We start from the raw sequence: 15,657 nt of genomic DNA on the forward strand, positions 1-15,657 counted from the left end.
TATTTACCAACATGATTTATACAAATAATTTATAATAATAAATATAAATAATTACTATAAATTATTCTCGCAAATGGTAGTTTATTAGCTTGACCTACTTTACGCATAAATATTATCTTTACAACTCTCTTTTTAACTCATTTATTCTTCATTCTTAACCTTTAACTCTTATTTAATTTGTGCTAAATATTTAATTTGTGCTAAAGTATAATCTTAGATATCGAATCATAACAGACTAATAATTTAACTCATTTAAATATTGTGTACTTTTATAAATGATCAATCAAAACTAACAAAGTAATATTGAAATATCCAACCCCAAGACCACACTGTACTCAAAATACCCTTGAATTATGGAATACTACCTATTTATTTCTTAACTCCATAGATTAGATGCTTTATTCACCAATTGCAAATTAATATTCCCTTCTATTCATCTAATATATCCTATTTTATTTTTCACTATTTTTTAGGTGGTCAGATAAAATCACATATGTAACAAAAAAGTAATATTTTTAAATTTTAATAAGGACAGGGATAAAATGAAATTAGTAAGTGTAAAAATATGAAAAATTAAATTTAATAAAGGTAAATTAACATACCAAAAATATGTTGCCAAAAAAATAAAAAATAAAAAATTTAAGCTAAATTGAATGACACAATACCAAGGTGAAAGGACTATCAATTGAGAGATTTAGAAATTGAGATAATGTAGGCATGTAGCCCGATGTAGGGGTAAGCAACTAAGCATTAACACGTATGGAGAATGAGGGATTGATGGTAAAAATTGCTATGTTTCGAACTAGAACTGCCCACAATAATGTTTTCACTAAGCTGCAATCTTTATTAGAAGCCGTGAGCTCTTGTTGCTCCATTCTAAAATGTCAGCAAATTCACGCCATTATAATCAAATCCCACTTCATCAATGATGGTTTTATTGGGGATCGTTTGGTATCATTGTATGCTAAATTGGGTTTCAATAGTTATGCCCGGAAGCTGTGCGATGAAATTCCTGACAAAGATTTAGTCTCCTGGAATTCCTTCATTTCTGGGTCTTCTAAAAGTGGCATTCTTGCTTTATGTTTGGATGCATTTCAACGATTGAGGAATGAGGCAAACTATAAGCCTAATGAGGTAACTTTTATCTCTGTTATTTCTGCTTGTACTATTAATTCAGCTTTGATTGAAGGTAGAATGTTTCATGGGTATGTTGTGAAAAATGGGTTTATTAGGGAAGTTAAGGTTGTTAATGCTTTGGTAAATATGTATGGAAAGTTGGGTTTCCTAGATTTTGCTTGTGTTTTGTTTAATGGTTTGCAATTTCCTAGTTTGGTTTCATGGAATTCTCTTATTGGTGTACATGCTCATAGTGGTCATTGCAATGAAGTTATGGGTATTTTTAATTCAATGAGAAGAGTTGGTGTTAAGCCTGATCAAGCTACTATGGTTGGCTTACTTCAAGGATGTACAGAAATGGGTATTGGAAAACAGGCAAGAACTGTACATTGTTATGTTCTTAAGTGTGGATTTGGGGTGGATATGCTGGTTGTGACCTCCATTATGAGTGTATATTCGAAATCGGGGCAGCTGAATGTTGCATTAGATGTTTTTAGAGAGTTAAAATGTCCTGATGCCGTAGCTTGGACGTCTTTACTTGCTAGCTATGCTATACATGGGTTTGGGGGTGAAGCTATAAAAGTCTTTGAGGAAATGGTTGATAGAGGGATTCGTCCTGATCATGTTACTTTCACTCATCTATTAAGTGCTTGTAGCCATGCTGGCCTTATTTCCGAGGGTAGGAAATTTTTCGAAGATATGTTCAGAGTTTATCGAGTTCATCCTAGAATAGATCACTATTCTTGCATGGTTGACCTATTAGGTCGTGCAGGACTCTTGGAAGATGCAGTTGGGCTGATTAAGAGCATGCCAATAGAGCCAAATGTAGGTGTTTGGGGTGCTCTTCTAGGTGCTTGTAGGATTCACAAGAATGTAGAACTCGGAAAGGAAGCTGCTGAGAATTTATTTTTATTAGATTCCTCTGACCGCAGGAATTATATCATGTTGTCGAATATATACTCTGCTTCTGGCAAATGGATAAATGCTTCCAAAATCAGGTGTTTGATGAAAGAGGGGAATTTGATTGGGGGTCGTGGCTGTAGTCTGATTGAGCATGGAAACAAAGTTTATCGGTTTGTAGCTGGTGATCAGTCTCATCCATACTCAGCCAAGATCTATTCAAAATTGGAGGAAATCATTAGGAAAATTCAAGAAGTTGGACTAGAGCGCCAAACAAAATTTATCTTGCATGATGTTGAGGAGGATATTAAGATAGATATGATCAATAAGCATAGCGAAAAATTAGCCCTTGCTTTTGGTTTACTAGTGACCAACACTAACATGCCAATAACTATAATAAAGAACATCAGAATATGTGGTGACTGCCACTCTGTCATTAAGTTTGTATCATTGATGGAGAAGCGTACTATCATTGTCCGAGATCCGAAACGGTTTCATCATTTTGTAAATGGGATATGTTCTTGCAAGGATTATTGGTGATTATATTCACAAGATATTCACTATCTACTCACAAGTGAAGATGTGAATGGATTTTCCATTGATCACTGCAATGAGGTTAGAGTGTTTCTACTCATGATTTTTGGTATGAATGTTTATACACACACTCTGACACACACACACACACACCCCGCACACTTGGAATGTGTACACTGCATTTCTGCCTGTGATTTATGAAGGATTGAAAATAATTTTCTTTGGGCTGCTAGAACTGTCGTGTTATATCCTGGCATCCTGCCCTCTAAAAGTGCATCAGTGTAATTAGAAAACCCACCTTCTAGGAATTACTCGTCATGTGCAAAGAAGCTGAATTACTGCAAAATTAGAATGAAAAACTAGGAGCAATGCTCATATACACCCTCTACCAAGCAAAAGCTGACTAGTCCTGGTACTCTCACAGCAAATCTGAGTAAGGCATTTCTAGCATCCTAAACAAGAGTTTCAAACTTGCTTGTATGAAGTTTATACACCCTCATATACACCCTCTGCTTCCACAACTCATAGACCTTTTCAGTCCAAGTTCTAACACACTCCCTAACTGCAAAGAGTATATTTTTAACTTAACCCAACAATCTTACTGATATCCAACTCGAAGTAGCTTGTGGAGAGTATCTGGAACTTACATAACATCACTCCTGACTACGGCAGCATAAGGGCACTAGGACATTAGAGAAATACATGCTCATGAGTTTTACGTTGTAGACTGCATAGAATACATAATCTATCCACTGGCAGCCCCCTGACCATGAAATAAAAAAGAGGTTGTTCCGTTACAAAACCTCTCTTTACTTTACCAAGTCTTTGACAATCTTGATGGGTCGTCTTCAACTCCATCAACAACCATCTTTATCCTTTAAAAACCCTTTTATACTTTACCAATCCTTTGAAAATCTTCTTCTTGATGTGGACTTCTCTTTCTTTTGTAATGATGAAAACTTCTTTGATAAACTTATCTTTCAAAGGAAGAATCTAAGCTTGAAAGCACCTTACTTAGATCATGCTCAGCGGAGAAACTGAAACTTTGAAACCCAATTCAGGCGAGCTGTTGTGGTTGGAGAAAATCTTTGTGTTGGGTTTGATGAGGAAAACGGGTCGATAATTGGGTTTGAGAATGGCATGGGCATATTATGTTGTTTGATGAGGATAATGGATATACTCTTAAGTATAGTTATGGGATTTATTTTGGGGAGATTAGTGGGAGATGTGAGAAAGGAGAAAAGCAGGAAGAGATTGAGCAGAAAGTAGAGAATTTGGGTTTGATAGAATCAATTGAAAGTGAGGATTTTGTTGGTAGTAGGATTCTTCATCAGAGCAGAATTGCTTCTTCTCCTAGGTATTTTTTTGTTGTAGGGCTACTGTTGAATGCTTGTTTTTACAACCTTTTGTATTTTATTAGTCGCTACACGTGCTTAGTAATTAGTACTTATCAAATGTGTGAAAACAAGGAGGGTAACAACTACGGATAAACCATGGGAAGTATTTTTTATATTGACTTTTGCGAGTTTTGTCTGTGAAATGGATGTGCAAGTTCTTTAAATGCAAATGATTTGGTGATACACAGATAGTAGAGCTTCTTGATGATGTTGTTTTTCATGCTCAAAAGGTTTTATCTTTGGGACAAATTGTTTAGGGGTATAGTTCTACATTATGTATTTAGAGTGGCAAAAGACAATGATCTAGGTATGATTTGATTCCAAGTCTAGGGGTGGATGACATACCTTCGATCTCTTCATATGTTCATCAATCTAAAATCTCTAGTTTATGTGGTCATTAACAACCTAGATTTGTTTTGAGTCAACATTGACTACCAAAGTCAAATGTTAGATACTACCTCCATTTCTAAGAGATTGCACCACTCACAATTAACACAAGTTTTATGAAATTGATAGGGACCATTAAATTGTGTAGGTAGGATTAAAAGTGAGAGACAGAGAAAAAAGGTGTGGTAATATAAGAATTAAAGAAAATAGTGAAGACAACTTAAAATAGAAATATTGCAAAGTTAAAGAGCTAACTAAAATGAAAAATGTAGCAATCTCTTAGGGACAAAGGGATTAGGGTCGTGTATATATGACTATAGGAGGAGAGACTAGGATGGTGAAGATAATTGAGAGAATTCCAAGATTAATCAGTCAAAGTTTCACATGTTTCTGGAGATTTTAATGTTATGGACTGTTATATGATTCTAAAATGAAGGAAGGAGCAACGCCAATAACAGTATGTTGGTGCACATGACCAAACTATCTTAAACGATTCTCCCATCTTGTCCCCAATATTTGTGACACAGTGCATGACCCTTTTTTTATGTCTTCATTTCAAATTTTATTCTTCCAAGCATTATCACTCATCAATCTAATCATCCGCGTTTTGGCTACCCCATTCTTCTACAATGAATTTGTATGTGTACTTTGCAAGATAGTTAATCAACTCCTTATATCGTTCTGAATTCTGATGCGTAGCTCATAGCCTGCGCTCATATGAGCCATTACTCTTTGTTATACCGACCAACTTCATGGTCGTTCACTCTTCTTACTTCTCCCTACTTTTTATCGTCCAAGTGACCAACTGTTTCTGTAATAGCTAGCTCCGCTGTCTTTAGATTTATGCATCTCACAAATCCTGCAGGGTTGCCCTTCTCATTTACCTTGAGAAAACCAGTCGAATTCTGCTAATAGTGTAATCCAAGTAAGATTGTTCACGAGCACTGTAAACCTGATCGAAATACTCCTATTATAATTGTATCGTCCATATGTTGAGAGTTCAGAAATATGAGAGCGCGTAACAATGATTACTTTGATAGTCAATTTAAATTGTTCGGGATTTCATTTGTGTGTTTGTGGCATCATACACTGAACAAACAGCATACTTCTTGCCATAACGCTTCTCTTCCTGGAATGTGTAATGTTGATGTCTAAATACTAAGATCATCCTCTAATATTGTGTTTGTCAAATTTCCATCTCATAATTCTTTTAGCCTCATTTGAACATTTCTGGTGTTAAGTTGTACTCTTGTCTTCATGCCTATGCTTGTGTTGGTAGAAACTAGAAACAATATTGTATTGTAGATAGAGGTGTTTAGAAGAGATCCGACGTTTACAATCCGATTAGACCTGACTTTGAAAATACATTTACAATTATGTAAAAACCAATATAAAGACAAGATCCGATTTTGAATCGATCTGATTTTATATTTGTATTTTTTTTCAAGTAATAATTTAAAAGTTAAAAAGTGATATGATTGCTACAATGTGAATGAATTGTGAGGTGAGAAATTGATAAACCTCCCCTCTAAAAAAAGGACCAAAATACTTTATAAAGTAGTTTATTTTTGGGGTGTTGCTAAACTTCGCCACCCTTTTCATTTTTTCGCCACCCCTCCAAATGAAATTACGAATTTGCCCCTGATTTTTTAAAAATTACAATTTTGCCACTCATTTCAAATTTTTTATTTATGATAATAATAATAATAATAATAATAAAAACAACAATAATAAAATTAAATAATAATTATTATTATTTAAAAAAAAAAAAAATTGAGTCGCCCAAAATTGGACGACTCAATTTTTTTTTTCTTTTTTGGAAAATAATAATAATAATAATAATAATAATAATAATATTAATACTAATAATAATAACTTATAGATATGATAAAAAATTAATAATTATTAAATAATGGCTTGTGCAGGTCTCAAATCTGTGACCTTCACGTTAATAGTACAACGCTCTAACCAACTGAGCTAATAGACCACATTAATCTATAAGTTATTATTATTAGTATTAATATTATTATTATTATTATTATTATTATTATTATTATTATCCAAAAAGAAAAAAAAAAAAATTGAGTCGCCCAAAATTGGGCGACTCGACCATGGTCCAGTCGCCCAGATCTGGGCGACTCGACCATGGTTCAGTCGCCCAATTTTGGGCGACTCAACTTTTTTTTTTTTTTTTTTTGAATAATAATTATTATTATTTAATTTTATTATTGTTGTTTTTATTATTATTATTATTATTATTGTTACTGTTATTATTATTATTATTATTTAATTTTATTATTGTTGTTATTATTATTATTATTATTATTATTATTATTATTATTATAAATAAGAAATTTGTAAGGAGTGGCATTTTTGTAATTTTTTAAATTACAGGGGCAAATACGTAATTTTAGGGGGGAGGGGGTGGCGAAAAAATGAAAAGGGGTGGCGAACTTTAAGGATTGGGTATTTTTGTCAACTTTAGGTACCTTTGAGAAAAGAAGGGATCAATAACAGCTATAAATGAACTGTTGGATGCATCTATTTTGTCCCAATGTCCCGTTTAAGCTGGCAAACCAGTTCCTCACCCAGCTTTTTAGAATCCAAATATATTTAAAATTAGTAACGGATCCAAAAGGACAGGTCACGTGACCATTGTGGAGTCTAAAAGACATAATACTATCTTACCTTGAGATTGGATATTAGGGTGATGTTTTGCAAAATAGTTTAATAGATATTTTAGCTTATTTTGATATAAAGAGGGAGTTTAGTAGTTGATATTTGTTAAATTAGTTGGTTAAAACAACTTATTGACATGAATAAGTTTTTTTTAAACAAGCTGTTTATAGTAGCGGATAAGGGTGAAAGTTTGGTTTTTGGTTTGGATTCGATACAAATCCAAATCAAATCGAATAGAATTTGGTTTTGATATTTTCAGTCCAAATTCAAATCATAATATTTATAATCCAAATTGAACCGAACCGAATTTTAGAATACCAATCTAAATTGAACCGAATAGACCGAATTGCACCGATTTGTATATTTTGCACCGAAAATCAAATTTGCATGAATTGTTTCAAACTTATTCTTTCTAAAGCTCCTAAATAGATATTAATAATTTTAAGATTTTTAATTTGAACAAGTAAAAAACTTTTAACAAAAATCTGAAAATAAGGGCAAAAATTCAAATGAATCAAATGGAAGATATAGCATGCCTTTATCATCTTTTTTTTTTTTTTTTTTTTTTTTTTTTTAGTTTTTCGGTTTTATATTGGACCCTAGACCGAGTCCAAACCGAACACCAAATTATAATTAAAATTCAATCCAAACCAAATCAAATTTAAAATATAGTCAAACCCAATTACTTATTCGATTTGGTTTGATTTGGTGTTTGGTTTTTCACCAAATGACTTACACCCCTTGTAGCGGGTTCAAAATCAACTGGTTAATTCTGTTAAGGAAATCAGCTAGTTAAACCAGTTAATAAAATCAGTTAGTTAAATTAATCACTGAAATCAACTATCAATCGTTTGCCAAACATTTCCTTTGTAAATATATGTGAAAATTTACGAGAGAAAAAATGGGATGAAGAGAGTATGATCCTAACGTACTTTTGTTTTACATTTTAGTCATATTAATTAAAACTCTTTGGATAATTTTAGCTTATATAATTTAATTATAAATATAGTTGGATTTTCAAATTATTTAATGCTAATGATTGATAATTTAGCTAGTTATAATAACTTAGTGCTATAATAACTTAATTTACAACAAGTTATTTTCACCGTCAATTTAAATCAACTGATTTAATAATTCACTATAATAAACTATCAACTGTTTATTAAATGTACTTATGGCAAATGTTAGGGAAGACAGAGTGGTTGGATGAAGCAAACAAAGACGTCCGTACTAAATGAAGTTGCAGTTCGGTTGTTGTGACCTGTGTGACATAGTAGTGCCAAGAGCATAACAACTACTACGACACGTGCTTGCCAAAACATTGCCACCCCATACGACTAACATGGAGTAAATAAATGCTAATAATGTTTAACATTTGAATTATGATGTGATTTTATGAAGTTTGAGGGATGTTTGTTATGTTTGCTAGATCTTAACAAGACTATACACATTACCCTTTTTTACCCATAATCTCTAGGTAAAATATATTATTAGATAAAAGATCCTTTTATATTATTCGGAAACTAATCACCGATTATACAAAATACCGAATCATATTGATGATATACTCTTGTTACGCTCAAAATTTCACTTTATGTGAGTGGTATTTGAAATTCGAATTCATGACTTTTTTTAATGCTGACTCTAATGTCATAACAAGATGAAATTGCTAATATGAAAAGTACATTAAGAGAAAATAACATAATAACTTAATACTTCTCTCTAGGCAACTTAAGTGTCTTTTTCTAAGTAATTTTTCTTAAATTTGGTACTTGGAATGGTGATGAAATAAGCTTAAGAAATATGAAGAAATGATCATTCACAAATAACTTTCATGGAAATTATTAAAATTATGACAAACACAATGAAATAAGGTGTTTGATATTACGAAAATATGTTGCGAGAGAAATAAAACAAGATTATGCATAACAATGTTTTGTTTTTTTTTTTTTTCATATAATAGTTTAAATATATAAATTACCATGAAATGATGAATAGTGCAAACGTAAATTTCACATATAAGTACAAGTAAAAATGAACGGAGAAAATGCATATCAAAATACCTGTTACTTTAATATTTGTAACTTTTATTAGTGAAACGACCTTAAACAAGAAGCATATTTATTATAATTTCTTTGTCCTTTTTAATTTACACCTTTTTTCATTTTAATTTGACCCACTTATTTTGCACTTTCTCTTTTGGCAATGACCCACTTTCTTTTTTTAAATCTCATCCACAAACATATTATATCTTCCTATCTAAACCACTCATTTCTATTATCCACTTGTTATTTTTGTGTTATCATCGGACTTAATTTCACATTCAATTTAATTTCACTCAAATAATTTAAATGCATTCTTAGAGGAAAAAAAAATATAACATTTAATGCATTACGCATATGTAAAACACGCTTTTGGTGAGATGGTCTCATTAATTAAAAAAAAAAAAACATCTAAAGGGAGGAAGTAGGAACGAGTCTTTTTCTCTTGAATCACAAAAGTAATAGAGATAGTAAGGGGAAGACATTTAAAACCCTTGAATTGAAACCCATTTATTTCCCTTTTCACTACTTTCTCTCTCTCACCTTTTCCATTCTCTCTCTAAAAAGACCCCCATAGGCCATAACCATGGATACCATAACTTTACTCTGCACACTTGGTCTCCTCTTCGTATCCCTTTACTGGTTCATCTGTATACACGGCCCAGCCGAACAAAAAGGCAAACGAGCCGTTGATCTCACCGGCGGTTCAATTTCTTCGGAAAAAATCCAAGACAAATACAATCAGTATTGGTCTTTCTTCCGCCGTCCAAAAGAAATCGAAAAGGCAGAAAAAGTCCCTGATTTCGTCGATACATTCTACAATCTTGTCACAGATATTTACGAATGGGGGTGGGGACAATCCTTCCATTTTTCGCCGTCAATCCCCGGAAAATCTCATCGAGAAGCAACTCTTATCCACGAAGAGATGGCTGTCGATCTAATCAAAGTAAAACCAGGTCAAAAAATCATCGACGTTGGGTGTGGTGTTGGTGGGCCCATGCGTGCGATTGCATCACACTCACGTGCGAATGTCGTCGGAATCACCATTAACGAGTATCAAGTCAACCGTGCAAAGATGCACAACAAAAAAGCTGGGTTAGATTCCTTATGCGACGTCGTTTGTGGTAATTTCCTTGAAATGCCATTCAAGGACAACACCTTTGACGGAGCTTACTCAATCGAAGCTACATGTCATGCTCCAAGACTAGAAGATGTATACTCCGAGATCTTCCGGGTCATAAAACCCGGATCCATGTTCGTCTCCTACGAATGGGTTACGACCGATAAATACAATCACGAAGATCCGGAACATAGAGATGTAATCCAAGGGATCGAAAGAGGTGATGCACTTCCGGGTATGAGAAGTTATGCGGATATATCCGTTGCGGCTAAGAAAGTAGGGTTTGAAGTTGTTGAAGAAAGGGATTTGGCTGCCCCACCCGCGAAACCATGGTGGGATAGACTTAAAATGGGTCGGATCGCTTATTGGAGGAACCATATTGTTGTTACTATCTTAGCTGCTATTGGGGTTGCACCGAAAGGAACGGTGGATGTTCATGAGATGCTCTTTAAAACCGCTGATTATCTTACACGTGGTGGGGATTCTGGAATTTTTAGCCCTATGCATATGATTCTCTGTAGAAAGCCTCATGATGCTAACTGTGTGGACAAATCGGATTCTTGATTTCTAGCCGTTTGATTTGGTTGTCACTATCATCAACGGTTGCTGGGAGACGTTGAATTTTATGATGATGATGAGGTAATTATTTTTTAGGTTTAAAAAAATAGTTGTGATTTTGTGTTCCTCCTCTCATCAAGTTCTTCAGTACTTTTTTTTTTGGTTTAATTTTTTTCTTTTAGCCTTTTAATTATTTTTTGTTCCCACTTTATGATTAAATATTAAATTTGGATTTGTGCTTATTCTGGTTGATTTAATTTAATTTAATTTAATTTAATTTGCTTATTATTGTTTTAATTTGAGATAGATACCCATATAATGGTGGCAAAATTATCTGATTTTGTTGATAAATTAAATGTAGAAGTACTAGCCCTTAATTTGTGCAAAATGTCTTATCCTATCCTTGTTTTGAAGTCTGTCCCTTCTACATTACAGTGCTTGAATCCATTTCAGTTGAATCTATACGGCTTTTGATCTTAGTTAACTTGTTTAGGGTTATAGAATTGTAGTTTTATTTTAAAGGATTTGATCGATAATAAAAATGAATGGAGAAGAAGAATTGATGAGATTACCTAGAGTGACTGTTGGTGGAATTCAAAATGAATTGGATAAGGAAAATCCATGTGGACGACTAGTGGAAATGAGTTGGTGGTTTTCGAAGCCGACCTTAACTCTTGTGATTAGTCTTCTGTCTCGTAGAGATTGCTACATTTAACCCAAAAGCTCTCGTATTAACAACTTAAACTAAACACTCTTCATAGTATGGAGTAGTAAGGCTTTGATGATGTTATTGTTGTACTATTGAGACTAATTTATGGGTTTGTGTAATTGGTTTTCGCATTAGGGCCTTTACATTGTTGTTACGGGCGGCATTTATTGTCGTGTAGCTGTTTGGATAACATTTTAGGAAGGGAAATTGTGCGAGCGTTTGCTATTTGGGGCGGCATTTAGTTTAGTGTAGAAAGGCTCTTAGGAAAATTGTTCGAGCGTTTGCTGTTTGGATGACATTTTAGAAAGGGAATTGTGCGAGAATGGTGTATGAAGGCTCTTAGGAAAATTGTGCGAGCGTTTGTTGTTTGGATAACATTTTAGGAAGGGAAGGGAAGGGAAGGGAAGAGGAGATTGGTGTGTTATCATCTACTAAATCTTACCAATACTGAAAGGATTTGTTTTCACATAATGTGAATGAATTACTTCATTCAATTCCATTCCCTTTCATTTCGTTGATATCCAAATGAATGAAATGAAAATCTCTCTCCTTTCTTCCTTTTCATTTTGCTCTCTTTGCCTTTTGATATCCAAATGAATGAAATAAAATCCCGCTCCTTTTTTTTCCTTTGTTTTGTCATGTCCAAACACAACTATAGTTAATTTCATTACATGTTTTGGGTACTAAAATTCAGTATAAATCAGTTCAGCTTAATACATGTGATGTGAGTATGTTAAATTTATAATAAGCTGATGTTCAGGCATAAATGTATGATAAGATGGGATCTGAATCTAATAGAGGACTATTGATTTGGTTTTATTTCAATGTTATAATTTTGATAGTATAAAAAGCATTAAGCATGTGAAGACTAAGTCTCAAAATAAATAAACTATGCCTAAAATTAGAGTTGGTAGCTTATTATGTTTTTTTCCCTTTTCATTAAATTTTCTATACTTCCCTTTTTAGTAGTTTAAAATTTAAATTACTCGTCATATTACTATTTTTGGCAAAAAAATAACTATTGATGTCTAATTGGCCTCTACTTTTTTCATACTCGGTATCTCCTTTGCTTTGTTTTCATTCTATACCTCATTTGCCTTTTCTTTCCTCGGATCCATTTCTTTTGTGTTGCAATAATGGTCTTTTTATCACAAAGATATGCATTTTTTTTTCTTTTCTTGTCTAGTCTTTCAGCTTGTCTTGTATGAAATTGTCTCATCATCATGAGACAAATTCATATAATCAGGTTATTTTTCTAATTGATCGTTTTGAAATTCTAAGTAATCATTTTAATAGACTAAATGTACATAGTCAGCCCAACAGAGATAATCTCACCATTAGATCGTCTCATTGTAGAATTTGAAAAAGTCTCTTTTAATAATTAATAATAAAACAGAACAATGGAAGTATCTTGGCTAGACTGGCCTGAGCCTGCACATGGTGTGATACTGACCAATGTCTTTAACAAACCTTTTGAGGGCTTATTTGGTCCACATTTTGGCTGGTAGTCTTTGGCCTGCAAGCATGGCCCATGACAGACCTGTAAGGCTGTTACTTCAGCCCGCTATATTACCAAAAATTTAATTCTAATTAGGCCTTAGCTTACATGATTTGCCAAAAATTACTTATACTCAAGACTCGACTCAACTCAAACAGATAATATAGAGCTTGGGTAAAGACAAATATTGTATGAGACGGTCTCACAAGAGGCGTGTCTTATATATGGGTTAAATAGTCCTATAATACATAATATGAGAATATGAACTTTTTGTTTGAGGTCGTTTCAACGAGAGATGGTTTTTCACAAAAGTAGCTGATGAAAATCCTCATCTTAAAATGCATATATAATTAGTACTCCCTTTGCACTGCGGAGTGTACAACGTCAGATTCAAAAAGATGATTTACGTTATGAAGCAAACTCAGAGAAAAATGGTCTAATATATCGACTCAAAGAAGGATTTGCATGACATACACCTTTCTGAGACCTGACCAGGGATAGGGGTAGTTGGAGGCGTCTTATCCATGTTTTAGACTATTTATACTCTTTCGCTTTCTAGTGCGTTCTTGTTTTTGTCTATGCCTTTTATGTCTTTTTTATTTGTTTTTACCTAGCTGATTTTTTATTTCTTTTTTTTATCTATAGAGGTATTTTTGTCTGTTTTGGTTTTTTTTCCTTTTTCTGAGGATTTATCTATAGATCTTCCTCGAGCCGAAGGACTCTTTGGCCGCACTCTTTTTTATGGGATATGAGCTGCCGCTGTCCTTCCCTTCCCACACCCTGATCATAGCTAATCCTATGATCGAGATACATCAGGTATGAATTATGATAATGATGATGAAACAGAAAACAAATAGCAAGGGTAAATAGGAGAAAATCTCATCTTAAAATGCGTATAATAAAGATATACAATATTATCATTACTTTCTCGGTCCCTTAATATTAGTCAAAAAATTGACTTATGTTATGTACTAAACTCGAATAGATAAATGAGCAATATATTGACCTAAATATGAGTATATCATATGACTATTAAAGCAATCCAAAAGGCCATAGGTTGTATTTGGCTAATGATTAATGATTGTTGATCAATTTGGTTTGATAAGTAAGTATTTAAGTTAGTTATTATTGAGATATTTGGTTAAATCAAATGTCGTTTGTTGTCTATTTATCAAAAAAAAATTTAAAAGCCAATAGATTTTTTGTTGGTTTAAAAGTTATTTTTATGTTTTAAACAATAAAAATTATAAATTTAGAATCGATCTAAAAAAGCTAATAAAAAGTTTTTTAGCAAACACACACGTAACAATTTATACTACCATTGAACAAGTGTTATGGAAGTGGAAAATTGAACATTAGTTTGGAGTTTTTTTTTTCACATACTATGGAAAAGGCGTTAAGTGAGCATCTTACCCACGATAATTTTTAAAAATTGATATTTGTACTATAATCGAGACATGACTAAATTTATCATCATATTATTTTACTTATTGTATTTTGTTCATAAAAATTATGATAAGACTCTAAAAAAGATAAAAAATGATAAAATTATACCCATAAAAAAAACACTTTTTTTAAATAAGATGGTCTCACAGTGAGATCATTTCTATTGGGCTTGCCCAATATATATTTTTTGTCTTAAAATGATCACTTATAATTTTTATATAATTACTTTTTATAGTCTTAGAATAATTACTTATAACCTTAAAATGATTACTTATAATTTTAAAGTAATCAATTAAAAAAATGGGCTATTATATGAATCCATTTTATTGTGAGACGTTTCTCATATAAAACGAGTCGTTAAAAAAAATTGCAGCCAAGAGGCCCTTGGTATGAGACATGACTAAATTCTCAATCAAGAGTTATTCATACGACAATGGATGAATTTGAGGGAAAATTTGAAATCTTTAAGTCAAAAAATTAAAAAAATGAATCAAATAATTTAACTTTTAAATTTATTCCAAAAATAAGCGTGAAATTTTCAAACCTGAGGTTTGGAGCTGTTCACAATTAGTAACTGCGAACAGATCAAAACAGACAAAATAACTGTTCGTAGTTAGTAACTACGAACAACTATGTCGACAGTTTTTTTGAAGCATGTTGTTCGCAGTTACTAACTGCGAACAAGTCAAAATAGCTATTCGCAGTTACTAACTGCGAATAGCTATTTTGTCTTTTTTGATCTGTTCGCAGGAACTCCCTAAATTTCAGGTTTGAAAATTTCACGCTTATTTTTTGAATAAGTTTGAAAGTTAAATTATTCAATTTATTTTTTTTAATTTTTTGACTTAAAGATTTCAAATTTTCAATTTGAGGCTTATGCGTTTAAATTGATAGAAACCACAAAAGCCCAATTGATATGAACATGTTTCATAATCCGACCTTGATATTTTTTGTGTCAATGAAATTGCAATTTATGGAATTCACTTATCCACGTGTGATGGAGGCCCATGTCTCGACACTAGAAAACCACAACCGACATTTGAATATAGGAATTAAATTGCAAAATGTTCTAATTTTCAACAAATTTTGTTTTGACATCAAAATTTTATGATATTTTTGTTTTTGGTTTTGTGTACTTAATTATATTTCTTTGGAAAAGAAAGGAAATATGTGTATGAGTATAAAAGAAAATTAAAAAAAATTATTTTTACAAAAGAAAATATCAAAAATTTGAAAAGACATGTTGAATAAGAATGTATTGTTTTTTTTGT

General features: G+C 32.4%; 2 protein-coding genes across 2 annotated transcripts; both read left to right on the forward strand.

The window, feature by feature from the left end:
• The first annotated feature begins 655 nt into the window (after nt 1–655).
• LOC130810286 (pentatricopeptide repeat-containing protein At5g40410, mitochondrial) lies at nt 656–8,563 on the forward strand. Its single transcript, XM_057676290.1, has 2 exons — nt 656–2,631; nt 8,202–8,563. The coding sequence occupies exon 1, from the start codon at nt 760–762 to the stop codon at nt 2,554–2,556; it is 1,797 nt and encodes a 598-aa protein (XP_057532273.1). The 5' UTR covers nt 656–759; the 3' UTR covers nt 2,557–2,631; nt 8,202–8,563.
• Nucleotides 8,564–9,487: 924 nt separating this feature from the next.
• Nucleotides 9,488–11,015, forward strand: LOC130810287 (24-methylenesterol C-methyltransferase 3). The gene has a single exon (XM_057676291.1). It carries the CDS (start codon nt 9,642–9,644, stop codon nt 10,737–10,739), a length of 1,098 nt encoding a protein of 365 aa, XP_057532274.1. The 5' UTR covers nt 9,488–9,641; the 3' UTR covers nt 10,740–11,015.
• Nucleotides 11,016–15,657: the final 4,642 nt, after the last annotated feature.

This window comes from Amaranthus tricolor, chromosome 4, assembly GCF_026212465.1.
Source record: "Amaranthus tricolor cultivar Red isolate AtriRed21 chromosome 4, ASM2621246v1, whole genome shotgun sequence".
Classification (NCBI taxonomy): domain Eukaryota; kingdom Viridiplantae; phylum Streptophyta; class Magnoliopsida; order Caryophyllales; family Amaranthaceae; genus Amaranthus; species Amaranthus tricolor.